The following is a 27,348-nucleotide window of genomic DNA, read 5'->3' as shown; positions in this document are numbered from 1 at the left end:
TATCCCCCCCCCTTCTGCCCACGGAGGAGATAAAATGACAGTCATATAACGCACAGGACAGGAGGAGGAGAAGTTGAAGGTGAAGCCGCCCCAGAGTCGGGAGTGTGGCACGACCGGTGGAACCCCTCGATCCCCTTTTCTTTCTCCTCCCCTCCCCTCTGACCAGACTTGCGGAGAGAAGGACGCCTTCTGTTCCAGCCAGGCACCTCAGCTTCTTCACTGGCTAGCTCGGCTTATTGTGTTGGGTGGGTATTGGGGGATAGTTGAAGGGCTGTGAATGTGAGGTACTTGCTACCCCTGCTTGTGGTACAGCGCTTGCACAGCACAGTCCTCTCCACCTCCAGCGAATTCCACGCATGAGGTTGAAATTGCAATTCGTATTGCAAGCGTCTTGAATTTCCAGCCTGACGGCCCCTTCCTTTTTTTTTTTTTTTTTTTTTTTTTTTTTTTTTTTTTTTTTGAGCTTGCACTTCGATATGTCTGTGGGCACTCATGTTTAATTATTCTACAGACACACAACAACCGATGTAAGGATAGGTATGGCGGAAGCAAATGCATCCAGCTGGCATGCACAGCAACTGGAGCTCTGCATTGCATCTGCATACCTGCTGCGTACTGAGGTTGAGGTGCTCGCCTGCAGCAATTCAAAAGAAGCCACAACTCAACGCCCATCTTTCCCCCCAGCCAGCGGCAGCTGCTTGGACTTGTGCAACTAGCCAACACTGATCGCCAGACCTATCCCGTCTTGGGCTTGGTTTTCTCGACACTCGAGAATCGTTGCTAGGTAGGCGGAACGGGATCAACGGTAATGAAAGGGCCGTTGCGCTTGCAACGACTGTTTGGGGCATTTCGTTGCTTTTGTCTGCATCTTGGGGTTTTCTTTTCTTTGTGTCTTCTTGGTTGCCCCTCCTCAGAGGCTTGTGCTCCTGGTGTCGTAATGTGCCCGGACGGCGGCCAACGAACTGGTCTTTGGCGGCATAGCTGCAGGCCTAGCTGAGGCAAGATCGAAGCTTACCTAGGAAAGCCAGTGAGGCCATCAAGCGAGCCGTGTGGCGGTTACAGCCAACTTAACGGAAAGTGGCGCCCGGGCCAGCAAAGAAGTTGAAGTTGCAGAAGGGGTTGCAGATGATTGAGGGTGTTTGGGGGACGGGATGCTTAATAATAGCAGCCAACGGGATCGGCTTCAATTCGCCGTGCGACTTCCTCAATCCTCTGAAGGCTGGTCCTTGGCTGATCCCGAGCTGCAGTGCGCGCAGGCTGACTGTTAAAAGACGACGCGAGCAAACAAAGCATGCTGCATGGCGATTGTGGACCAAGTCATAGGGCGAAAAGTATCAGACGACGAGAGGTGCGGGCGGGCTGATTGACACGACACGCGACGGTTGAAACCAAGTCGTTTCTGGTTTCCGTAGCTCGGGCTGTGGCTGTCACGTCAGGTGGTATCGAGGTTTGCGGGCCTGGGGTAAGTACATTACTGTACGAATAGGCGTCAGGTAGTTTGTTCGGGCCCCGGGGGGTTTTGCTGTCGAGACGGCTGTGGCTCGATCTTTGTTGAACAAGCGTTTCCATTGTCCTCAAGACAGATGAAGGAGGTGATTCCTCAGTGCTCTCCAAATGGTGTTGGTCTGGCCCTTTGATCAGCGGCCAAGCTTCCACCGACCCCAACAGCCTGCAGCAGGGCTCGCCCAGCACCCTGCAGTTCGTGCAGCCGCAGCTCACACTAGAACCACAGTCAGTCTACGTAGTGTTCGCGACGCGGAGGAACGGGTTAGGGTAAGGGACAGGTAGGTAGGTGCATTGTAGCCTTCTGGCGGTGAACGAAAGCCTTGCCCCTGAGCGAATGACTTGACTTGACTTGACTTGTCCTGACTTGGGTGGCACCATCACGCTTTGTCGGGCTGATTGTCATCAATCGAGCAAACGTCTCACGCAAAGAAGTCTGAAGTCTAATAAAGCGTAAAGTCTGCAAATCTGAAGGCGCCGTCTGGAGAGGACGGACAAGACGAGACGAGGGGAGAAGGCTTGGTTGGCACTTGGAGCAAGGCACTTGGAGCGAGGTACGTACTCGGCCACCTCATCTAAATGAAAATACGACTTGAAGTCCCGAAATCCCCACCCAGCTACGTTTCAGCTAAACGGCCCCCCGCTACAGCGCCACCGGGAGTCGGACAGCTTCGAAGTTCGGGCATATCCTCATCAGTCAGACAGCACGTATACCTCCCCAAGGATTCTAAATGTTAGCGTCGTCCCATACTAGCCTCCTTTGGTGTGATTCTCATGATTTGCAGAGGTCTCTCTAGGGAATTAGAAGGTGACCTATGGGGCGATTCTACAATATCTCTTTTCTGGAGAAAAGGTCCAGAAAAACGGCTTCGAAAATCGGGTATTTCGATATCTCCCTCACCTAAATTTCTATGGTCGTAACATGCCCCAAAACTTCTAGCTAGTTAGCTTTTCTACCGAAGCAGAAGTAATACGCTAACATTTAGAATCCTTGGGGAGGTATACGAAGTACGCAGTATTCGTAGACTTCGCACCCTGAAGCTACTCGTCACGATCCATGTGGTCGATCCTGCGGCCCTCGACTGCCGCCCAACAGCAACAAGGTCGTCGACGACGACTGCAGTTTGCATCTTATTTGCACCCAGCGCTACTGCTACTGTACCTACTGTACCTATTGAGCCGTGCCGCCTTTGGTGGATTGCGCTAGTGGCGGTCGTCATGATATCTTAAGGTACACATGCTCACAGATGGTGTCTTCAAGTTTCAACCCTTGATTTCTCGTCTGACCTGGTCGAGCCCAATCTCGGGCCATCGGGCTGCCAGGTGGGTCGCAACTCCATCCCGCTCATCGTCTTTCTGGACGGGACTTCCTGGCTCGCATTCGACTTTCACGGCCCAAGAACGGCCTCGCTCTCAACAGCCCTGCAGCTTACCCTGGCGACTCCGTCAGCGCCTCAGGCTGGCAACTCTGCGAACTCTTATCGAGATCAGCAAGATTCGATCCTGCAGGTCTTGCTTGCCTGCTACGTTCTGCTGTTGCTTTGTCGGTTCCATCCTCGTTTGTCTTCAACTATTGAACCTGCCAACCGCCAACGACAACAACAAAACGCTCATCGTGCGGGTGGACATAGTCGGGATACCGCTGCTCGATTTCGGGCCCTCTCTTCCCGACTACGGCAAGATCCTGGACCTGCTCCTTTCAGTCGTACTGACACAACAGGAATCCTGTACAGATTACACTGCATTCGTACCGCAAGATGGCTTGTTGACGCCCTCCAGGTCCTGCGCCGGCTGCAGAAGTGAGGGCGTCACGGCGTTCACGGCAACGCCCTACGAGTACATACTCAGGCCGTTCTGGGCATGCTTGCGATAGCACGGCTACCTCACGGTTACACAACACACAGACTTGAAGCTTGCTACTCAGCTTAATTGTCGGACGACGTTGATCACCGCCAAATACTGCACTCTGCTCCGGTACTTGGGGTTTTTGAAACCCAAATGCCTCCTGAATCTGACGCTCTAATCATAGCCTTCCTTTTCTGGCCTTGGGGGGCCCTGGGAGAGCCTGGGAAACGCTGTTTAATATGAATTGAACAGATTTGCTCCTGAGCTCTCTGCTATTGAGGCGCTCTATTTAGCACCCCTATATCCCCTATTTAGCACTAACTTAAGCCTTTTTCAGTAGTTTATAGGTGTTATAGCTATAAAAAGTGCTTACTACATTATAGCTACCTAAACTATCCTTATACTAGATATATTACATAATAGTTATATAAATATTAGTAGTTTATTTAAAATATATAAATTTATTATTTTATTAATAGTTAACTCTCTATATATATTCTAAATACTATAGTATTAGTATTTTTATTAAAATTATCTATTTTTATATTACTATTATATTATAACTATAAATCTTAAAGTATAATGTCTTAATAACTTTATTAAAGTAGTATATTAATATTAAAAACTTATAAGTATAATATAATTAAAGCTTAGCTATATTTAAATATATATAGTAAGAAGGTTTAATAAAAGCTTAATTATAATTATAGAAAATACTTAAACAAATCTATAGTAATATAATAAGATTTAAAAACTAATAAAACTAATAATAAGTAATTAATATAACTTTTATTAGTTCTTAATAAGTAAGTAGTAACTATACTTAATAATTAATATAACTATCTATTTATTCTTAAAAGGTTCAAAATATAAAATTAAACGTTTTATAAGATAGCTATTATTGAAATAGCTAGTAGTAAAGAAGTAAAAATATTATATATTAAAGCTTTTTCAAAGTTAAATAAATTAATAGCATAAGATATTATAATATAAAGAAATAAAGAAATAGGTATTAAATATATATAGCTAAAAGATATATATAATATATAGTAGTAGTTATATTATTAGAAATATAGCTTCTTCTTAACTATTTAGATATTTATATAAAAACTTAAGTAGAATAAAGATAACTATAATAAGATTAAAATAGATTAAACTTTTTACTTAAATAACTATAAGATATAATATTTAATTAACTTCTACTTAAAACTTAAAGTATAATTAGTAGTTATAGCTTTTTATAGTTTAAGAAGTAGTAATAGCTTATTTAAACTAAATATTCTTTTAGGATATTTAAATTATACTTATAGTAACTTAAATATAAAGAGTAAAGTTTTTAGAAAGTTATTAAAACTTAAGATAAAATATAATAAAGCTTTTATTTTATTTTTCCCTTATTTTAAATATATTATTATAGAAATAAGTAGTATAACTTAACTAAATAATATCTAAATTAATTACTTATATAAAGTATTATTATATAAGCTTTTTAATTATCTAATTAACTACTTAACTTTTTATAAGTGTATCAAGTATATAAGCTTTATATAGAATATTATATGAAAACTAAAAAGATTATATTATATTTAGTTATAATATTTTATATTAATTTATAACTTTTAAAGTAAAGTTATTACTTCTTAAAATAAATATAAACAGAGATATTAAGATGATAGAGTTAATTTATATTTTATATGAAAAAATAAATAAAAACTTTAATAAAAATATATTATTATTCTAAGTATAACTAAATTTGTTAACACAGGTATAAGCGTATTCAGGGGCGTGGTATATACGCCTATATAGTATAGGGTTATAGATGGGCTTATGTTATGATGAAATGTAATAATCCTAAGCATTTATAGGCATTTAATCATATCGAGAATAATAAAGGAATTGATGCATTGTGATTACTCTTATTGTTGTTGGCAGGTTGCATCCTCTAGTAGGGAAAAGTGAGGGGAAAGATAACCTGAAATGTAACCTACTAAACTGCTAATTACATAAGGTGCTTACGTAACTATACGTATTACATAATCACTATTATAGTTATAAGTTGTAATAAATAGGGTATTTTTGTATAAGGTTTTATACCTTAAATGTTATTAGTTTATTTTATATAGAATATTGAAGTAAGTTAAGCGTTATTATTATTCTTATATTATTATTATTATTATTATTATTATAAAAGAATGTTATATGTTAACAATTATAACTATAATCTATTAAAGTATTAATAAAAGTATTTTTATTTATTCTAATTATTAATATTATAGAAAGCTTATTTATATTATATTTTAATTGGAATTATTCTTAACTAGTTTAATTTTTTATTATTATTTTTAATATTTAATTTTATATTAAAGTTATTTATTTCTTAAATTAGAAATACTTTCTTCTTTTTTAGTCTTTTTTAAGTTTAAGTATATTATTTCCTTAATAGCTTTTATTACTTTAAGATTATTATTTAACTTTTTAGCTTTTTAATAGTTTTTCTATAATTAGTGAATTTTGTTAACATATAACATTCTTTTATAATAATAATAATAATAATAATAATATAAGAATAATAATAACGCTTAACTTACTTTAATATTCTATATAAAATAAACTAATAACATTTAAGGTATAAAACCTTATATAAAAATACCCTATTTATTACAACTTATAACTATAATAGTGATTATGTAATACGTATAGTTACGTAAGCACCTTATGTAATTAGCAGTTTAGTAGGTTACATTTCAGGTTATCTTTCCCCTCACTTTTCCCTACTAGAGGATGCAACCTGCCAACAACAATAAGAGTAATCACAATGCATCAATTCCTTTATTATTCTCGATATGATTAAATGCCTATAAATGCTTAGGATTATTACATTTCATCATAACATAAGCCCATCTATAACCCTATACTATATAGGCGTATATACCACGCCCCTGAATACGCTTATACATGTGTTAACAGTTTTATTTTAAGTTTCTATTATTTCTTTCTAATTAGTAGTAATTTAAATAGTTTTTAAGTTAACTAAAGTAGTAATATAAGTAATAGTATAAATAGTATAAGTAGTATAAATAGTATAAATAACTTTAACGTTAAGTTAATATATTAATATATAAATTTTTACTTTATATTTTATAAAACTATATATTACTATGTATAATAAATCTTTTAGTAGCTTATAAAGCTAGAGATTCACTTCGCTATATATAATATAGTATTAACGTAATAACTTACCGAAAAAGGCTTAAGTTAGTGCTAAATAGGCGACACAGGGGTGCTAAATAGAGCGCCTCCTGCCATTCCCTGAATCCCTACAAGCAGCACAGCAAGCGAGGCAGGGAGCCCACGTCGGTTGGAACTCAGAGAATCTACTATGAGAACCACCGTGCCACGTCAAACTTGACTGACAGCTCAGATGTGCCTCGCCAAGCAGCTCCCGTTTAATGCCGTCGCATGGCGCGGCACAAGACAAACCTGCGCGCCGTTTGGGTCTGTGTTTGCTGCTAATCACGATGGCAGTGACAGACAGACAGACTTGAGCGCGATCTCCCGACGACTTGAACAAGACCGCAGTGCACGGCAGGCGGCTGGAGCTAGGTGTCGAACGGGGAATTAAAGCCCACTGATGCGCTCGCTAAAGAAGCCCTGTCCGGTAAAGTTGTTGGCTGGCAAGAATTGGGGTGGAAGGTTGTTAGATCCCAATACTATGCTATCAACGTCTCCCCAACTGGTTGACTGCAACCTTCCAATTTGGACTGTCGATTCCGGGACCGTTTCCACCGTTCAAGTCGACTTTGACAAACCCACAAACGCAGGCCAAGTCGTTCGATGTTGGATGCCCGCCATCTCCAAATACCAGCATCTGGACGTTGACAGGCTTTGGGTACCTTACGGACCCGCCGGATATTCCCCCCTATTCTCGACGGTCAACCAACTCGCCCACATCCAACGTGAATGGGACGCTGCGGAAGACCACATAATCCTCGGTGTCGCGCATACACACGTGTATTCTCCTTGCGAAGTCACAGCCTTCACCCTGCCACGACACCTCCCTGTCTTCTCAATCGCCTTTCCTGGGCAATCAGATTGCTGATCAAATCCGTCCCCATGAACTGCCTCGCGCCATCCATCATCGCACTATCCATCATCGCATTAACATGGCATGCTGACAAAGCACACACACACACACACACCTACATGCCTCTTCCCATTCATCCATTCCCACTGGACGGATATAATGGAACGTGGCAAACGCCAGATCAATGATACTAGGATGGGCCTCGCAGCAACGGGACCCAGAGGAAAGGAGAGTGCCCATGCGCAAGGTGGCATTCCAAGCACTCGGAACTCATCACGGTTAATAAGTAGCAGAGCGAGCATCTTCGCTTACAGCGCGGGGTCGGACTGCGAGCTGAGGACCCGATAGCCGGAATCAGTGACGGCCGTCGTGTACGCGGCCGCCCTCCCGAACACACAACTTCAGATTCAGGACAGCAGGCGATGCCGGCGTCCGCCCGCCCCGGCCGACATGCCGTGATTATTCTCCGATGCGCAGCCAGATGCACACAGGCTTCCAACTGCCGTGCTGGTTCACGTGCTTCTTCTCACAGTTGTTATATCCGTAGATGTTGTTACACGGAGGAGCCTCTGCTCAACCCAGGTCCATGAACATCTGCTCTGTTAGCCCAGCTATGAAACGTAGCCCCGTAGCCGTAGTCGTTGCACCTTGTTCCCTCTTCAACTTTCTTTTCTGCAGACACGTTCCCGTCAGGTTTGCTTCGCCGGCCACGGGTAATACATAATGTAGAGAGACTCGTTTCAGCTCCCATTGGCATGGCCCTGGTTCCTCGCATCACGTAGCCCACAGCCCTGGACATCATCCTATCATGCCTCGTCCTCTCCCGCCCCCCTCCCACGATCCGGGGAAGCCCGCGGCCGCCTAGCAACATCCATGCATCGCCAGCATGCTGCCTCCCTACTCTCGCAGCCTCAGTAATCAACCATCAACCCACAGATAGAGTTTCTTTTATAAATCATCCCTCAAACTGGTTTGGTAGCTACCATTCCTAGTAGGGCCTCGTCAACTTGATGCAGACCGCCCCGGGCTCCTTCCGCTACGGTGTTTGTCAATTGGTTTTCCACCCCTTCTGGCAACTAACATGTCTTCGACCCATCACATCGCGCAAGATGGCAAAGAGATTCAGGATGTACCAGGTAGATCCGCCTAGTCCTCCATATCCCCGCCACACATCTCCGTCGATACCAAAAATATCATCACAAGTCCGATTGATAGCCAGGGGCGGAGAGGGAGGGGGGAGGGAGGGGGGAGAGAGACGCTTAGGCTCTTCATGAAAGGGCGTCTGGCACACACAATGCGCCACGCGCCGGCTAATCCGTCCGGTCAAATCAGGACCCTCAATCAGCCGCGGCTGCGCCAGCGTGGCTGTCTCGATCTGGCTGACCCCTTCTCGTCCTAATGAAAGGCAGGGTGACATGGTTTTCCAGAAATAAACTTGTGCCCTCAGCGAGCTTCACACGCGGTTGTTCATCGTCCGCTTGCGCTCGGCAGGATCATCAACCTCCTTCTTCGCGCGGGCGCTCCGAGACAGACAAGCTAGGTGCTGAGTAGGCGCCAGACCAAACGCTGATTTCCCCTTTCCTTCTCGTTGAGGAGTAGGTGTCATATGTGTGCATTCATACAGCAAACCCCCGCAAATGATGAGGGTAGATTGAAAGGTGACATCTAGCTTGATCGTCAGGCCCGAGGCGGAATATCGGGACCGGTGTTCATGTCACGAACCAGGTTCGGGCTTTTCTGTCAGACCAACTTACAACAGTCGGCACCACGTTTCGCCATAGGCATTGGGCGGTAGATATACGATGAAGAGAATAGATGTTAGTACAGCGCTCAGCTAGCTATGCCGGCAATTAAAACAGCAATACAAGAAAGAAAGTCTTCTCAGATGTACTCAACCCAGACCTGCCGCCCAAATAGCTAGCTCCCCTCGATACCAACGACCGCGCAAGAACTCCGTTTGCTTTTTATACCGTGTCCCGCACTTCTCTTCCGACGCCAAAGCCCGTTTATCGCCAAAATACCATGATGTATGTTGAGTTGATCTAAGCCGCAACGCTGCTCTCCCGCTGTCGCTTGGCAATGTAGTATGTAATGAGGTTCTTGGGGTCGTCCTTGGCACCCTTGATGAGCTCCCAGAAAGCCCCGTCCCCAATCCGCGAGTGAAGCGCCACGCACAACTGCACGGCACCCATGCGCACGCCCGAGTCCGTGGATTCGAGGCACCGCCCGGCAAGGCCGGCAAGCTGAGCCAGTTCACTCTCCGAAGGCACGAAGCCGGTGCGCTTGTCGAGCAGCTCCTTGAGCACGTGCAGACCCGTCGCGAGACAACGGCTGCCCTCAACGGAATTATCCTCCTTGCCCTGAAGCTGTTTCGTCATCACGACGACGATCTCGTGCGGATCGCCTAGGGCAACAAGCTCCTCGGAGAGAAGCTCAAGGCCGCTGACGATGCGAGCCCGCGAGTCGTAGGCGCTGCGAGTCTCCACAAGCGACTCAAGTCCCCGCGAAACATGCGGCTGGAAGTTGTCTCGCTCCTTCTTGAGCAGAAGCTTGATCGTCGCTAGGATTTGCGCCTTGACATCTTGAACCTTCTCCGGCGCGAGAGTAGCGAGCGGTGACTCGAGATACTCGAAAAGCCCACGAAGAAGCGCTTCAAATTTCTCATCAGTGAAAACGGCTTTACCGTCTCTGATGATGGACTGTAGCTTTCTGAAACCATGGACATCCAGGGACTTCGCCTTGACTCTGGTGACTCCGCTTTCCAATAGCTTAGAGGTCTGCCGCGCCTTATCAGGCGTCTCGGGGGCACCATTGACCTCGCCGTTGATAGGCGCGGGTGTAGGAATTTCATTGACCGGCTTATCTTCAAGGACTGGGCCGGTGGGACTGGCCTTTTCCACAGGCTGATCTTCGGTGAAGGGATCTTCAAAGACCTTCAGCCCGTTGACAGGCATGGTTCCAGACTGAAGGTCCAGCTCCTCAGCCGGAGCTGGTTCTGAAGCTTGCGCAACGTTGTCAGATGGTTCTACTGGAGCACCGGCAGGCTTATCGTCAGGCTTTTCGTCAGGCTCGTCGGCAGCGGGAGGGGCAGGCGATCCTCTAGCATTCTCAGGAATGATCTCTGCAGCTGGCTGGAGTGAAGGCGTCGGAGAAACTCTAGCTTCTGGCTCTGGCGTAGGCTCTGGAACACGCTCCGCCGGCAAAGGAATCTCTACAGAAGCCGCGGCATGGTCTATTATCATCGGCTCCTCCGACTGAGCGCGCTTAGGCGGCGACGCTCTTAAGCTTGCCAGATTTGGCACGACCAGGGTGAGATCCTCGTTGTTTGCGGATGGGCTGCTAAACGGCATTGCAGTAGTGGTCTGCGATCGTTTAGTCTTTGCGGGACTGGTCCTCGGGGAAGCCCCATGAGGAGATGAGACAGATTTCGAGAGCACTGATTTCGCAACCGGGGATGCGACACTGGATTCGCTCGCGTGAGGCGCGTGTCCAGGCCGAGGCCGAGAGGGGGCTCTGCGCGGCGAGGCTTCCGTCTTCTGCTTCAGCGTCGTCCTGGATCTAAGGCTCTCTGGAGAAGGGGCCTCGTTAGAAGGTCCATCGTGAGTCCGCACGGAGTATGGCCCCGCAGTGGCCGGTCGGGCAGCCATTTCCGGCCGCTTCTTTGTGGGTCTCATGGGCCGGACAGACATGCCGCCGGACACGGTTGTCTTTGCTGGAGGCGCCGGGCCCGTTGACGCTGATGCGCTGGGTGCTGCGGGCTGAGGTCGAACAGGAGAAAGATTGGCCATAGCAGATCCTGGGCGAGGTGGCAGATTTCGATTAGCCATATTCGCCTTCTTCTGCGCCATCATGGTCTCCCGTAAACTCGGTTTAGTACTGCTCATGGTGCTCTTAGACAAACCAAGACCTGGCCTGGCCCTTTCGGTCTCCGTCCTCTTGGGGGCATTCGGGTTGTTCGGGTCCTTATCAAGTAATTTTTGGGCAGTCGGCTCCAATGTATCCTTGAGCCTGCGATTGTGTTAGTTGGTCCAGGAGGCATTTAACAGATCCGCTTACGCCTCGGCTCTGGCAGGCCAGATCTGGGCGAACACCCAGTAGGTACCACGCATTCTCTCTCTCACTCCCGGGTTTGCATCGTTGAGGCCCCTCTTGATGGACTTTTCTACCATATCCAGGCCACCACCGTGCTCGATGTGACTCTTGTGGTGGGCTTCTTTGTTCAAAAGAGTCTTCAACCAAGCCGTAGCGTATGTCCTAGGCTGGACATTCTTGTCCTGGCAAGCCATCCACACATGCTGCATGATTCGCGAGCTGTAAGTAACTCTCGAGATGATAGTGTCGACGGTAGTGTTGGCAAGTTGGGAGCTGATCTTCTTGGTTGCGGCTGACAGCTTGATGAAGGTCTGCATAAGAAGCTCCACCAGAGGGTCCATAGCAGGGCCGAAGGTAATGGCAATATCTTGCACCAAGCTGCAACCCTCCTTTGAAAGACTGGTTCGAAGGGAGTTGACAGCTTTGATGATTCCATCTAGCAAGCCCTTGAGACCCAACATGAAGACGTCAGGGTAATCTTGGGACACGTTTCCGGCAATGAGCTTCCGCAGCTTTGTCATGCTCTCCTCGCGCTTCAGCCAATTCTGCTCCGTCTCCCTTCCTTCGAAGTACAGCATCATTTCCCTGAAAATGTCGTCAAGTTCACCCTTAGTGTTGACATATGCCGGTTCCACCTCAATCGGCTTCTCGCCCGCGGGGGTCACGGGTCGCTCGCTCGCCAGAGACGATACGCTGGCAGCAAGCTTTGGTCTTGCCACTGGAGCCGCTGCAGGCTCATGGGGAGTCTCGGGTCGGTCGCTACTCGGCGCAAGCGCCTTGACGATGGCTTGTTCGATCGCGGGACGAACCTTGAAGTTTTTGAGCTGTCTCTTGAGGTCTGTTTTGGCTGTACCAGGGGCGTTTCTGTCACGCAACGATTAGCGCACATTTTATGGAGGAAGTTCGTCTGCCAGATGCTACGTACTGGAAAAGCTCGATGACGGTGGTTTTGGCGACATCGCGCACCATGCCGTCGGCGTCCTCAAGGAGCTCCATAAGAGTCGGAACGTAGGCGCGAAACTGCATGCCCTGCTCTTGGTGCATGTGCAGCAACCAGTGCATGCCAGCCTCCTTGGCGCGTGGGTTCTTGCCAATCATGGCGACGTTTCGCACCGAACGCTCAACGTCAATTGGGGCGGCCGAGTATATCGTCGTCAAGGCTTGCGACGCGAGGCTCCTAAACTTCTCTTTCTGGTCGCCCAACTTGTCGATGACCAACGGCAGGGTGTGCTTCGCCTCCTTGGCAATGTACTTGGGCTCCTGGCGTGACAGCCTCGTGAGCAGGTGATTCAAAGCCGTGAAGCCAGCGTTAACGAGCACTGCATGTTGGGAGACGGATGCGGTGCGGAGGCCGTCGAAGATGAGGGGGATGAGGACGTCGGGGACATTGTGTTGCTTGATGCCGGATTTGATGCCAGTAACGTGTTGGACCTTGGTATCGATGCTGGCCTCGGAACGGAGGATCTTGAGCAGGTCGTCGACCTGGTCCTCGGTGATTTTTTCCGCCATTCCCCGCAGAACGAGGGTTGCGCTTGGAGTTGGGTGTTGATTTTGAGCCTGATAAGAGCAAAGGGGATTGGTCAGCTGGTGTTTATCCTTTCGACGTCGCCGTCGTGCAGGTTGCTCAACGGACTGTGGTTCGCGCGCACGAATGTAAATCCAGTCGGACAAGATATGCGACGACTGATGGACAGTATGACGACGAGAGAGGGAGCATGAGTCGTTTAGCGCAACGGGGGGAGGGGGAGGGGTGGTTGTTTGACACTGGGCGACGGGGAAGAGGGAGCGAGCGAGGAGCTTACGATTTGAAAGTCGCGTCGGTTGTCGTTGGGTCGGCACGGAGGAAAGTCTCAGTGCGAAGAAGCGCGGCGAACGTATCGCGCCGGGGACGGAGCGTGCAGTGCAGCGCAAGTACGGCGTATGTGTGTGTGGTGCGCAACCGACGTTTGCACTTTTTTACGCGCAGGTGTTGTGATTGTTTGCAGATGTCTCGAGCAGCCCGACATAAGGGGGGCACTTTGGGGGGCATCCAAAGCCGCAGTTGCCCCGTGCCACGGGGACTTGTTGTGCTCGACTCAAGGTTATTACTGGCCAGCGAGTGGGTCTTTCCCCACGATGCCGCCTCTGAGGTGCGGCGGGACGCTAGGAGGAAGCCGCTAAGCGCGAAACGGCCTGGGATGTGCTTCCTCGCTACCGCGATAGGGGCCCCTCAACCCCTGCATAGGTTGGCTTTGCGCCCCGGCCCAAGTTACTAGGTAGACCTTACTGCATGAGGTGCCTGCCTGTACGTCAGGTCCACGATCAGGGCCCCAAGCTGACGGTGCCAGGTCAGCACTCTCGCTCTCATACCTATCTCATTCACCTTCACTGACGTGACGGAACCTAAAGGGACAGAGCTCTTTGTGTCAGCTACCTACCGGACACCTCTCAGCCGGCATCAAGCTCTCAAGACCGCATAAAGATCCCAAGCTGCTGCCGCTTACGCGTACATCTATCTGCCTGTTCCATTGCTCATGTTACCTTGCCTGGTAGGGCACACAACAGAACTTCGTCCCAAGCCGTCTCCCACCTCTCGGAGGCTTGTTTCTCAGCGTCGCCTCTCATCTCACCAAGACCTCTCCCGCAGATGGTCCTCCCACCTCACACCACACCAGCTCCAAAGCCCGATTCGCTCTTCCTGCCCGCCATGTCCTCCGCAACGCCCTCCGCAACCCAAGCACCGCCTCCGGGCCCGCCCGCCGCAACACCTCTCCCATCCCGTCCCAAATCTCCGGAGCAGAAGGCCATAAGCCCCGCCGGCCCCGCCGGTGCTGCTGCCGATCGCCATCGCCCCTCCGACCCCAAGTTCGATCTGCCCAAGTTGCGACTCGAGATCCGAGATCTCAACCACCCAGCCGCGGCTCACTTTCTCTCCGCCGTGAACGCCAGCGCCGCCTTGGCCACCGCTGTCCACTCTGTGCTCAACCTGCTCTACGAGTCCCCCTCAAACCCGACTACTCATGCCCCGCCCACCCGCTCCGTCACCCTGATCCTCCGCGACATGGGCGGCGTTGCCTACACCACCGGCTCCGACCTCGATGACGACCACAAGGAAATCCACTTCTCCATGTCCTATATTGCCGGCATCACCTCCGAACGCCGCACTGATGAGATCATGGGTGTCCTCACACATGAGATGGTTCACTGCTTCCAATGGAATGCCCATGGGACCTGTCCCGGCGGCCTCATTGAGGGCATCGCTGACTGGGTCCGTCTCAACAGCAAACTCAGCCCGCCCCACTGGAAGAGAGAGTCCAGCGGTAACTGGGATGGCGGCTACCAGCACACGGCCTACTTCCTGGACTACCTTGAGGGTCGATTCGGCGCTGGAACCGTGCAAAAGTTGAATGAGAAGCTTCGCAATCAAAAATACCGGGAAAAGGAGTTCTGGACCGAGTCTCTTGGTCGACCGGTAGAGCAGCTGTGGAAGGATTACGCAGAGAAGCTGAAGGATGAGGAAACTGTGCTCATCAATAAGGACGACATTTCCGATGATGACATTAGGCTCGGCAGAATCAGAGCGGCCGATGAAGCCATCGCAGAGTGAAATCAGTCTTCGGTTAGCATTTTCACATCTAGGTATCATGAAACATGGAGCGAGTAGAGGTGTCATAGGAGCCAATTTCAATTCATGTGCAGTACCGCCTTAAATCTATCAGAGTACTCTTTCCCAGTCCTGTTGAACCTTTTGCGCCGTTGCTATTGCCTGTACCGTCGCCCCACTCAAACGAATTGAATCTCCCGACACGAATAAACCAACCATGGAAACGAAGGAGGAAAAAACTCGAGTGCGAGGAATGTGACACCGTCCATTCCAACGTGATTATGCCCTGACAGGGGTTTGGGCCTCGCTCTCGCTGACAACGCTGCCAACCTCTGACCAGCTTGCGGGGGTCATCATACCCTCACTCTCACTCAGGACATCGTAGTATCGTCCGGTATCACCAGCTCTGGACGAAGCAGCATCGTTGGCAACATCCTCGCCGGAGCCAGCGAGGGATGCCGAGTCGGTGGGGGTCAACTCGCCGTCGCTGACGAGTTCAGGCTCGGACATGGGCACGGATGGCGACATGGGGAGCGGTGAGTAAAAGTTGGAGGGGCTGGACCCTTGGGCCCAGGCCTGGATAGAGGCGTACGCATCGTCACGGTCGTCCTGGCCAGCGGTCATGTATTCTTCGGATCCGAGCTCACGGTCAAGGGTGGCAGATCTTTCGGTCTCGGATGAGTTTTCAGCAACATCCACAAGAGCGGGCATGGTAGCGATAGCGGCGGCAGTGTATCGTGGGCGTTCGTCTGCGTCACGGGTCGTAGCACTGTAGATATCTGAGAGGGCCTCGTCGTGGCCAGGAGACAGTTGGTTGGGCTCCTCAGTTGTCGGCAGCTCGTCCTGGTCGATTTGGTGCTCGTCGGCGAACGGGTTTGCGTATAGTGAGGCGTTCAGGCCACGGACACCCTCAGGACGTCGACGAATAAGACCCTCTTCGTCGCCGCGGACGTTGGCACCGGTGTTGAAAACGAAGGTTCCCTTGTCGCTGCTCTCGTCCTGTCGCATAAAGTCATCGAAGGACCTTCCGCGCGACGGGGCAGGCGGCAGCTCCTTTGAATCGGCAAGTTCGGCCTCCATCTTTTCCTTTTCTTGCTTGGCGACTTTCAGGGCATTCCAGTACAATAGCTCCTCCCGCTGCCGGCGGCGGGTTTCGTCGTCGGCATCGACGCCAGCTTCAGGTCCTCCACGAGATTGCATAAAACCTTCAGCATCCTCAGGGCGGTTAAACATTGGCGGGCGGTCCTCCGGGTCGATATTCTCGCCCAGCGAATGCAGAGCGACGGCGATACGCCTCCGAAGCTCGTCAGCATAGCGTCGGATCTCGGGCGATTCGTAAATGGCGATGGCGGCTGCTACAGCGACAGAAACGGCAATGACGCCGGCTGAAGCCAGGGCTCCGTGGTTAACTCCAGGCATTATAAGATGAGGGTGAAGGTAGGATCAAAATGCGATAACTTGGGAAACGAGGAGGGACGGTGTGTAAGGGAAGAAGGATACAGTCTGTAAATGGAGAAATGAGAAACCTGACCCCGAGGACGAGGTTTCAAAGTCTGATTTCCAGAGGTGAAATGGCCACCAGACGGTCAAGATGGGATTGCGTAGTCCTGAAGAGCATTTGCCACAATGCCACAGGCCTGACCACCTCAGGCAAGCAACGTGATTCGCGACAGCGCTGGCGCGGGGTAGCGTATTGAAGAGCACAAAACAGCAGATCTTCGGGCGGCATTGGGATGGGGTAGGCAGCACAAGCGATAGGCCGCGACAAGGGGGACTTGGAGAAGGTCGGCTTGGGTGTTCGGTGTCACTCACCTTTGGCAGCAATTGGTACAGGCATTTCGAACGGCCCGTGATCAACAGCCAAACCGTAACAATGAATCGAAGGGAATGACCAGAGGTTGAACGAGAATGGGGGGAGAGGATGCGGCGAGAAGGTAAGTAAGGTAAGGTAGGTGAAGGTGCGGCAGGCAGTACTTTTTTAGTTTGACATGCAGGAATAGCAGCGGTGCCTGACTGGCCTGGACACCACACCGGCCTACCAACGACACCTCAGGAGAAACCTTAGCACCCAAGCCTGTCAAGGTAGGTAAGGAAGGTATGTAGCTTCCATGAGTTCCCTCCCTGCCTCCCTCCTCTGTCTCTGCCGGGAGGGGCGGAGGGGTGCCTCGGGGGACACCCACAATGGCCTGGAAGCTCGAGGTGTGATTCCTCAAGCGTTTGACCGCGCGGACCAAACTGTCCAAGTCTGATGCGAGGCGCACCGGATAACGTCACGGGGGCCGCCGCAGGGCTATCTATCTTATCAGGAGCAACGCCCTCTTCCTCAACGTAGGGGGCGCCCTGTCAGAGATAGTCTGCCCATTCTATTGGTTGCAGGCGGTCTGCTTTCTCCATTGGGGCGTTCCTTCAACTGCACCTGCACCCTTCTTACGGTGTGAAATATTACAGTGGCATTGCTTCCTCTCGAATGGCGATGCGCGTGCAGCGGAGAGACCTGTTCAATACTTACGTGGCACCGCATTTTGACTTTGGATGCGACATGGGAGAGAGGCAACGAGTCCAACTCACTGCCTTGCCTGCCACCTTGACGCGGCAGGCACGTACCTTATGTTTCCTCCCCTTGAGCACCCAGGTATCACCAGCTCAGAGGGCTTGCCCAACACTGATCTCGCTGAGTCTTCATTCGTTCACGGGGGCTTGATCAAGGTTCATTTACGCTTACCGCTTGCATTGGCGATACCATCCCTTAACACATTTAAGGAGGCATTTCGAATAATTTCATGGACTGAGGAACCAAATGTAAGAGGCGTGAGGGACTAGGTATCAGGAGCATGGGCCACTGCAAGCGGGGTCGGGTTTCAAAAACATACCCAACGGCATGTGTGGAGGGGAATCTCTGGTGTGTAGAGTCAATTAGCATTGACAACGTCTTGCTTGGCGTGGTCTGGCAACAAGGTCAAAACAATCATGGCAGCGAGTCTTTCGGACAGAAAACCAACTCCGGTAGGCCACTCGCCCAAGTCCAACCTGCACTTTTAATGAGCCCTCAAGTTGCACATCGGCGTCGAAAACAGGCTCCCTAAACATTCTCATACGCGGCCCAGTCAGAGGAGGAATTGCGGTGTCCATCGTTTGCTTCGGTCTCTTGCTACCTAATCAAGCGGCGCTTGGAAAGGCGCGGTCCTGGCCCCAAAGGAATAGCGAAATCGATGGCGAGAGATATGCCGGGCTTCGTAGCCTGAGCCTGTTCCGCCGAGCATAACATCACAATAGTCTGCTATTTCCTCAATGACGACTAATGTTGCGAGAGACAAAGAAACCTCGAAGCTGAGTATCCTCAAAACATCGCACGCCCCTCCAAGTCCATGTTTGCATTCAAAGACGATCTTGCAGCCTTCTCGCCTGCTTACATCATCTGAATTTGCATGCTCATGCGCGGCTCTTAGATCGTACGTCAGCCTGCTGGCTTGGATGGGATATCAGGCAATTCTCCGCTCGTTGAGAGCATCCGGGTCTATGACGTGAAAGCCTCTCCAGCGTGGCCCGCAATGAGTTAGACCAGCGCTAAATTCAGTTCTTCATTCATAATTTCCAACGAAAATTATTCTTTTGGCGGCTTCTTCGCATCTGCCCTGTCAGCTATGAATTATTGAATAACAGCAACTCTGAGTGACATGTACCTCCTTCTCCATAGGTGCGGCCTCTTGTCCAGGCACAAGTCAGGGCAACTTGTGCCTGGACAAGGAGTTAGTTCAAAATCCAGATGTACTAGGATTCTCACATCTAGACTGGCACATTGCATCAGTCGTCGGCGGTTACGCGAGACCGACACCGGTCTGGCTGTTGTCGATCTCCGGCGCTCCGCTCCGCCTGCAGATGGGGTCCATTGTCCCTCGGGACCGAAGCTGGCCTACTCGGGGACTTTGCCAGAGAGAGAATCTACAGACTGCAGTCGACGCTCGGACGTGGTTGCGCGGTTCGCATTCTAGGGCCAGCGGCATCGCCTAGTGTCGTCATCGTATGGCTAGATGAAATTCGATCGGTCGCGAGATCCATGGATCAAACGAACATAGCGAAGGCCCCAGGACCCTGAGACCAAGTCGGCAAGTCCAAATGAAACCCACAATCCGATGGTTATCGGGGGCTTTGGGGACGACCACCCATCTTGCTGTTGATGAGGGTCGAATCCACACAGGTCGGTCAGCCCTTCGGATCCCATCGGGCAAGTTCACGGGGGCCGGTTGCTGAGGGTGCTTAATCTAATCGAATGCAGTAATTGGCGCTCACAGGCAAAGCGGCAGATAAACGTCCACGGATGCGCCGGAAGTTGAACGACCGGGGCGAGAAAATAGGGTCTGATGGAGTCGGCATTCTGGTCTGCAGCGCTTTGGAGAAAGGACATGTTGGTTTGAATCCCTACGGATTAATGGATTGAACTAACAAAATAGGTATCAGCTGCACGCTGCTCTACTAACGCCATGATTCTAAAAACTCCATGGAAACCCTGTCATGCCCCCCTAGTGCAGGTAATCGATATCAGATGAAATTGATGAGTGACAGTCCATGTCCCGATCCCGGTCCGACCGGCGGCTGCGCCAGTGCATCGTCCACGCGCCCTCGCTCCTCAAGGTTGATCGAGCAAGAGACAAGGACCGCACACGCACACCATCGGGAACATGGACGGCCAGTTCCCGAGAGCGTCTTAGTGGTGTGTGGAGACACGTTGGCGTGCCGTCAACTCCGACCAGGCTTCGAGGATTGAAAATGTGTCGCCTCACTGCTCAGTTTGTTTGGATGCGCTGCGCGCTTTTAACGCCGTGGTTGCGCCGTGATTTGTGGCGGTTTTGGCTTCCGCCAACACCGGATTGAACCCCGCCAATCGCAGCATCCAGGCCCTACTTCCGTGCTTCCTTGCTTCCTATCCCCTTGCCGCAGCTTCCCGTTCGGGAAAGTGGTTTAGTGGGAGCTGCTGACTGTGGAAGCAGACGACGTGCTGCTCTGAGTGTCTGTCGAGTTGGTTCTGGTAGCCTTCATGCGTTCACTGAAGTGGCATGTCAGTCGATGAACTTCTCGGCCGTTGGTTGCAAAACTCACTGAGTAGAGCGGTCCAGGAGGTGGCACTCATACTTGGCGGTGCCGGACTTGATCTGGAACTTGATGCCCTTGTTCTCCAAGACATTCTGGAGCTGACCCTTCTGAGCGTCGGCGGAAGGCATTGTGACGGTTTGATGTTGTTGTTTGCGCAAGAATGAAATATGAGCTGGGTCCCTGAGGAGTAAAGACTGGACTGGGCTGGAGAGCGGCAGGATGTAAACGGTAGACGCGTGAAGATGGCTGACCTGGACATGAAAAGTTTGGGATGAGGGAGGGAAGTCTGCTTCAATATATAGGAAAATAGCTCAGCGAATGTAGACTGAGAGGGAGTGCCGACTTATCCAGGGCTATTGGACATGCCGAGTTGCGACGAACAAGCGCGACGAAGGGCTCCAACACGGAAAGAACCACGAACCTTGGATTTGGGAGACGGGGCTACGAGAGACAAGGACGGTTACGGTTACGGATAGTGTATGTAGGTACCTACGAATACACCACCTAAGCTTGCCTTACCTTGGGTACGGTACGGTAGTAGGTACGAGCACCCCTGCAGAAGGGTCAAGTGGCCGCCCGGCAGACAAGGCAAGGGAAGCCGACGTGAGCGATATTCTGGACTGGACTGGACTGGAGATGCAGATGCAGATGCAGAACATGGACCCAGAAACCCCAACTGAGGACGGCGAGGCACCTCATGTAGGTATCCATCTGGTACATCTTACCTATCACCCCGTTCTCCTTGTATCGCGTACCTACCGCCGGGTCTGTGTCTACCGTCCAGGTCTGTGTCTCCGTGCCGAGGCCAGAGTCAAGTGCACCTCAGACATTAGAGGGTCCTGCCATGATGTCGACTAATCACAGGCACTGCAAGGAAACCCGACATGGTCGCAGGAGCTTCTTTTCTTGAATCCGATGTATACGGGTACGCGGGATGCAGTGACTGTCAACCAAATATCCGTACCTTGGTACTGTCCTTTTTATACCTTATTTGAGCAATCGGTAGGACTTGCACTTGGCGCTGGTTCCTCCGCTGTCTACTGCCTCGTCACGCTTCCTTTGTTCCATTCCCGTTGACATTCCCAGTCCCATCGGTTCCCATTCGCATTCCTGTTTCCGCCACTGGCTAGTGGTCAACATTGGAGGAGATGAGGAGGAGCGCTTAGCGTGGGGTTCCGCATGTGCGGTGAGACTTGAACTGCGGACCAAGTGGTGCCTCCAGGTCCTCCACTGCGACGGGAGGAGGCTTCATCCCAGTTGGCAAATGTGTGTGTGTGTGTGTGTGTGTGTGTGTGTGTGTGTGTGTGGACGAGAGCGAGGTTGTAGATGCCGTAAGGCGAGCGAGTCCCGCCGAGTTTCCCGCGAGTGGTTAACCTCGAATTCTGATCATCGTAGCAAGGCTTTCATTTCTGCTCGTCTCACACCAACCTCCGCCCACAACGTGTTTGCATCTGATACAGCCGAAAGGATCAGAGGACGGTGTCCCACCCAAGGTTCAAAGTCACACTGAGGTGCATCCGCCATCCAGGTCGGCCTCGAATTTTCACGGTCATTATGTGATACCGAGAACCAGAGACGAGACCTGGTTAGCTGTTGTCAGCACAGTACCTAGGGCAAGGAAACCCAATGCCAAGAGGGCTGAACGTGGAAAAAGAAAAGAAAAAAAAAAGGAAAAAAAAAGCGTGGAAGCAAATGCTTCCAGAAGCATTCCACATCTCGCCAAGCCTTCGCGAAAGCTTGGTCCTGCCTGAATCGACCAAAGTGCCATCCCATCTTTTCACTCATGTGCTCCGATGCACCATTTCCAACAAGTCAAGAGCCAGGTCTTGGCTTGGACTGGCCTGTTCTCTGGCCTTCCCCATGCCCCAGCCCATCCCATTATCGGCTCAAATCCTCAGCACTGCAGTATCAACTTTTTGGTAAGGTGAAGCAGCCCAGGAGCATTGTCAAAAATACTTCATTGGAGGAGAACTCGCCCAAATATCGGCGGGTGGGCAGAAGAGCTGAAAACCACACGCCATGGACGCTCCCGTGCACCGCTGCGTTATGTGTCCGTAGACCCCTCTGTAATTGCCTGTTCATTCCCTCCCCTCTTCTTTGGCGATCCCCATGGGGAGACAGGTCAAGGACTATTGCCGGCCAAGGGAAAGATGGAACGTGTTTCTCATACCCATCCACGTTGGCACGGGGCACCCATTCAAGAGACAGGACGATGCCTGGCGGATCCGACACACGTCAAGCAGCTCAGGTTGATTCGGTTCACGGGGCTGGCTGGCGGGAAGGTGACAAGACCACATTCTGGCTAAATGACTCGCATTTTTCCTCAAGTGCTTGGATGTGTCTGCAGACATGCTTCGACAGCAGCTAGGCTTGGTCTGCAAACAGCTGAGGAAATACTCACTCCAACCCAAGGTTAAAGGCTATCGCCTGATTCAGCTCGTCTGGGAAGTCCCTCCCGTAGTCCGAGGGATGGCCGAATCTCAAAGTGAACCATAGCCCACCCCATGAGACTGGAAGAAACCAAGCCTTGGCCGCATGTCACGACTCGGAGGTAGTGGGGCCGGGTTTCTCGTAGCGCTCCTCTTTCCACTGCACGGAGACCGGGGTGCTCCGCAAAACCCCGTTGGCTAGATTCTGCTGGCTGGATACCTTGGTGTATCCGTAGAGTCGAAAGTGAGGCCAAGCATCTTGGACAAAAGACACTGGACAACTTGACAGACACGGACGAGAGGACGACGAGTGAGCCACAAAATCCAGTGGTGAAACTCAAGGCTCAGGCGCGTTACTCGTCTGGTGCATCCACCGCGGACTTTCGTGCAGCGTGCTGACCTTGGGATTGGCCGATGAGACAGCTGCCCTCTCGGGCCCGGAGATTTCGTCACCGACAAAGGCAAGACGACATTGACGATGAAATATAGCTGCGATGCTTGGCACACTTGGCCAAGGCCACTGTCTGCTGTTATATCGCTCGTTCCCCTCATTAGCCATCCACTTGTTCTCGAAGCCGAAGACAAGTCCCCTTGTTCGTGGAGGACCACTGTCCGACAAGTACCTAGAGTATCTCCACAATAGCGTCACTTGAGAAGTCCCCCGGTCTGCTCGCTTGGGTGGCATGCGGGCGAATTCAACCAAGCGTCGCGATCCCTGATGGTAATCGAAATCCTCCAAGAGAATGGACACCGCTAATCAATCTTCAGCGTGAGCCTGCAAGGATCTCTGGATTCCCCGTCGCGACGCTGATTCAAGAAGATGACCTACGGTAATCATAGCCCGGAGTCTGTGAATGACAATGTCGGGATGTTGCGCCGCAATTGCTGCTCGGTGGAAGAAGAAGGTACCGGTCTACCTACACCCCCGTACATAGAGCTGGCCAGCGGTGCTCTGAGCCGGCAAGACCCACACCCGGCCCGACAGGTCGTGGTCACTCAGGTCACTGAATTCCACCACCCCACCCCACCGCTTGTGCGAACGCGTAGGTACCGGTAGGTAGGTAGGTAAGGTTAGGTAATATGCTAAGCTGAAGTCAGGTAGCTGCTCCGGCTCCTACCACCGTCCTGGATTTGACATCACCGAGTGAAGCTGGCCACATCTGCGACCGAGTCCTTCCTTGCGCTTACCGACGTCCACGGGTGCCTCTTGCGGCTTTTGGCGCCTTCAGTGCCTTCTGGGAAGCATTGTGACTAGCTGCCCTTTGGCCAATGGAATCGGCTCTCGTTCGCATTTGAAACGAATCGCTGCTCCACGTCCTTGCCAGCTGTGCGCTCCCTCACAGAACCTCCAGCCGCTTTCCGACCACAAACAACAATAGCGACAGCAAACAAAGATACCCAAACATGTCAGACTACGAGCGAACCATCCTGGAGTTCTACCAGCTTCCCAACCCGTACCCGAACGAATGGCCCGACGAAAAGAACCAGAGCGGTGGATCCGACGATGAGGAGAAGGATGAGAAGAAGGCGAAGCTGAATCGCCGCAAGTCGCGATACCAGGCGCTCGAGCGGGCTGTCAGCAACCGCAACAGCATGATTCCCGGCTCGCAGTCCGAGAAGGGCGGCATTGGCAATATTGTCCAGCGAGATGAACCTGACCCCTTGGGCACCACCGACAGCGTCGTCAGGACTCTCCGCCAGCTCGGAGTGCCGATCCAAGACGACCCTCGTTTACGTACGTATCCAGCTCGGTAGGACAGACGGAGACGGAGACGGAGACGGAGACGGAGACGACTGGACGGTGGAAATGCAGCGACTGTTGACCCGATGCTAACACCATGCCTAGGCAATCGGTTCCTCCTCTCCTCTACAACCTTTTCCCCCGCCCTGTTTCTGTCACAGATGCACGCGACTGCCGACACTCAAAGCTTGCTGGTCGGCCTGGACGTTCTGTCTCAGTCAATTGATCAAAAGTCTGCATCACTTAAGGTCTTGGTGGAAACCAACTTTGAGCGTTTCGTCAAGGCGAAGGCCACTATAGATAATGTCTATAAGGAGATGAAGTACCGCGGCGCGGAGCCACCACCGCCGCCAACGACCGGCCGCCCTCGAGGCCATTCCCGACATGCTAGCCGAAGCAGCTTCCGCAGCAGCAATGGCGGCGTCGCCCTTGCCAACAATCTTGCATCTCCCACTTCAGACGCCCGGAAAAAGAACGCTCTCGTCAAGGAAAGCGAGTACGGCGTTGCAGGAATCAAGGCACCTCTGCTAGACGTGTCCGCCAAGGCCGAGGATGTTTGGGGCCCTGCTCTTGGAGGTCGCGAAAAGGAAGAGAATCTCAAGATCGTCTCGGCCAACCTGGAGCAGTTCAAGGAGTACGTGGAATTGAGCTCCGCCATCGCGGACAGCATCAAGCGCCGAGACTACGAGAGTCTCGTTGAAGAATACAACAAGGCGCGCAAGTTCTCGGACGATGCGCGCTACCTAGCAGCAAACGTATCGGCAACCAATTCAACAGACACACAGCTCTATCAGATCGTACTGGCTGCCCGCATGTGGCACGATGTTGATGAGCAGATTCAATCGTTCAAGCGGGATGTCTGGCGAAAGCTTGTCACTCTACACAACGTTTCGAAGGCCGACAATTTGGGCCAGCAGGACCAGCACATGGAGTTGATAAGTCTTCTCTTGGAGTTGGGCGTGGACGACAATCCGATCTGGGTTTGGTTACTGAGCCGATATGACTATCTCAAGGGCAAAATTCAATCGACGTCGGATCGTTCCAAGGTTGAAGTCGAAGTGCTGCGTCGCCGGCTGGCAAACGCCGAGAAGCCAGGTCCCCATGCGGTCGCATCACACCTCCGTTCACTGGGTCGCGTGGCCGTCGAAAACAAGATCGCCTCGGCCGACTCAGCTGACGTTATTGAATTGTGGGAGAAGATGCTGGCGTACCTGTCCAATGTTCTCTCCTCGCAAGGAATCCTGGGAGAGGTCGTGGATTTCTGGCAGACTGTACAGGGTTTCTTGGATGGCAAGATTCAGCGGACCATGCCGATAGGCTACAACGGAGAGTCACAAGAACATCACCAGTTGACGGAGCAAGGAGCTGAAGACCTGCAGAAAGGCACACTGGAACTTATCGACATGATTCGGGAAACCGTCTTTTCCTTTTTCGCTGGCCCGCCACCAGAGGATATCTCGCTTCTATTCTCGCCCCTACCCATGTCACCTAAGAGCCCCCCGTCCGCTTCTGCCGGAACGCCAACTGGCATGCGGGATCCCCGGCTTAACCTGGATCCTAATAGCATTCCCCCTCCCTCGCCCAAGCGCGGCGAAACCTGGGAAAAGCTGGCCTTTTGGCCTCCGTGGTCGAACTCTGTTAGCGGTGTCCATTATCTCTCCAAGATGCTTGCTCTTGTTGGATCTGGAGCGTCCGACTTGGCGAGCATCGGCCCCGTTGTGAATGGATCAGATGCCAGCGTCTTGGACAGGCTGAAGTCGCTGGTGAACGTCTCCCGAGAAAGATGTGTCACCGCGCTATGCGCTGCTTGGAATAAAGACGCCGAGAACATCAAGTACGTCGAGGACTGGTACCGATCACCAGAGCTGGGTGACCTCACTCGGATGCCCTCCAGCTTTGCAGCTTTCGAGGGCGCATTGCTGGCAGGCATGCAGAAAATTCTTTACATATCTGAAGCCATGTCCAAGCCTGGTGCGGGGGATATCGTCCTCCCACCGCCTAGTAAGCTCTTGCAGATGGTGAGAAGCCAATACGTTACAACGCTCTATAAGGCGCTGAGCGGTATGGTGGAAAACGCCGAGAGATCTGTTAAGAAGGCTGATGACGATTGGACGACTGATATTGACGGCACTATCGCCACCACCGCCCCACCCGCCCCTACAGGCGGAAGGGCGACTCTCGATGCGGGAGACAGGGTAAGCCGCTCACATGCACATCCACGATGGACCATGCTAATTTTATGTAGAATGTCCGTATGCTCCTCACCCTCAGCAACCTGCAAGCACTTCGAGCCAAGGTTGTTCCGAATCTTAACTCGCAGTTCGAGAACGCCTTCTCGGTGAAGCTTAGCGACGAGTCCAAGACGATCAAGGACGTCTTGGGCCAAATCGATGCAAGACTCTTCCAATCATACACTAGACCATCGATAGAATCGCTCAGGAACATTGTACGAGCCGGTGTTGCAGCACCTGATTGGGTTCCCGAGACGGGACAGAAGCCACGAGAGGCGAATCCCTACGTCTACGAGGCTCTACTCAGTCTTGTTCTTGTTCACACTCAGGTCTCTACAACAGCCCCGACTCTCACCTCGCAAGTGTTGTCCTACCTGCTCGAGCAAACCAGTCGTGAGCTCCTCGAGGCATTCCGCACTCGGCAACGGTATACGCTCGAGGCTCTAATGCAGGCTACCCTCGACGTCGAGTTTGTGGCCCAGACTCTAAGTCAGTACACAACAGACCGCGCCTCCCAGCTCCAAAGTGAAATCTATTCGGAACTTGACGGACGCACCGACAACGACGCGCGCGCTCGGCTGCAAAGTGAACTTCCAGAGATGCGCAGCGTGCTCAAGCGACTGCGGGAGGCGAGCAAGAACGAATTTGCGTGCTTCCGCAAGCCGAAGCGTCCTGGCATGGGTCCTCAGCGCACTGGAACGGGAGATTCTGCCGCTAGTATTACGAAGGGCTAGAGGCCTCCTCCGGAATGC

General features: G+C 51.3%; 5 protein-coding genes across 5 annotated transcripts; 2 read left to right on the top strand and 3 right to left on the bottom strand.

Annotated features, from left to right (window-relative positions):
- Nucleotides 1-9,474: 9,474 nt before the first annotated feature.
- Nucleotides 9,475-13,033, bottom strand: STU1 (the record flags this gene model as incomplete). The annotated part of the gene is made up of 3 exons (XM_032035650.1): nt 9,475-11,440; nt 11,489-12,388; nt 12,450-13,033. The coding sequence occupies 3 exons, from the start codon at nt 13,031-13,033 to the stop codon at nt 9,475-9,477; spliced, it is 3,450 nt and encodes a 1,149-aa protein (XP_031885326.1).
- Nucleotides 13,034-14,210: 1,177 nt separating this feature from the next.
- CGGC5_v005382 (uncharacterized protein) lies at nt 14,211-15,110 on the top strand (the record flags this gene model as incomplete). The annotated part of the gene is made up of 1 exon (XM_032035649.1): nt 14,211-15,110. The coding sequence occupies one exon, from the start codon at nt 14,211-14,213 to the stop codon at nt 15,108-15,110; it is 900 nt and encodes a 299-aa protein (XP_031885325.1).
- A 276-nt stretch (nt 15,111-15,386) lies between these two features.
- Nucleotides 15,387-16,944, bottom strand: CGGC5_v005381 (uncharacterized protein; the record flags this gene model as incomplete). The annotated part of the gene is made up of 2 exons (XM_032035648.1): nt 15,387-16,492; nt 16,920-16,944. 2 exons carry the CDS (start codon nt 16,942-16,944, stop codon nt 15,387-15,389), a joined length of 1,131 nt encoding a protein of 376 aa, XP_031885324.1.
- Nucleotides 16,945-20,063: 3,119 nt separating this feature from the next.
- Nucleotides 20,064-20,323, bottom strand: CGGC5_v005380 (uncharacterized protein; the record flags this gene model as incomplete). Its single annotated transcript, XM_032035647.1, has 2 exons — nt 20,064-20,148; nt 20,202-20,323. 2 exons carry the CDS (start codon nt 20,321-20,323, stop codon nt 20,064-20,066), a joined length of 207 nt encoding a protein of 68 aa, XP_031885323.1.
- A 3,705-nt stretch (nt 20,324-24,028) lies between these two features.
- Nucleotides 24,029-27,330, top strand: SEC5 (Exocyst complex component SEC5; the record flags this gene model as incomplete). Its single annotated transcript, XM_032035646.1, has 3 exons — nt 24,029-24,359; nt 24,471-26,560; nt 26,611-27,330. 3 exons carry the CDS (start codon nt 24,029-24,031, stop codon nt 27,328-27,330), a joined length of 3,141 nt encoding a protein of 1,046 aa, XP_031885322.1.
- Nucleotides 27,331-27,348: the final 18 nt, after the last annotated feature.

Source organism: Colletotrichum fructicola, assembly GCF_000319635.2.
Source record: "Colletotrichum fructicola Nara gc5 chromosome Unknown KSG_Nara_v1_contig03, whole genome shotgun sequence".
In the NCBI taxonomy this organism is placed as follows: Eukaryota; Fungi; Ascomycota; class Sordariomycetes; order Glomerellales; family Glomerellaceae; genus Colletotrichum; species Colletotrichum fructicola.
This window is presented reverse-complemented; position numbering and strand designations above follow the sequence as displayed.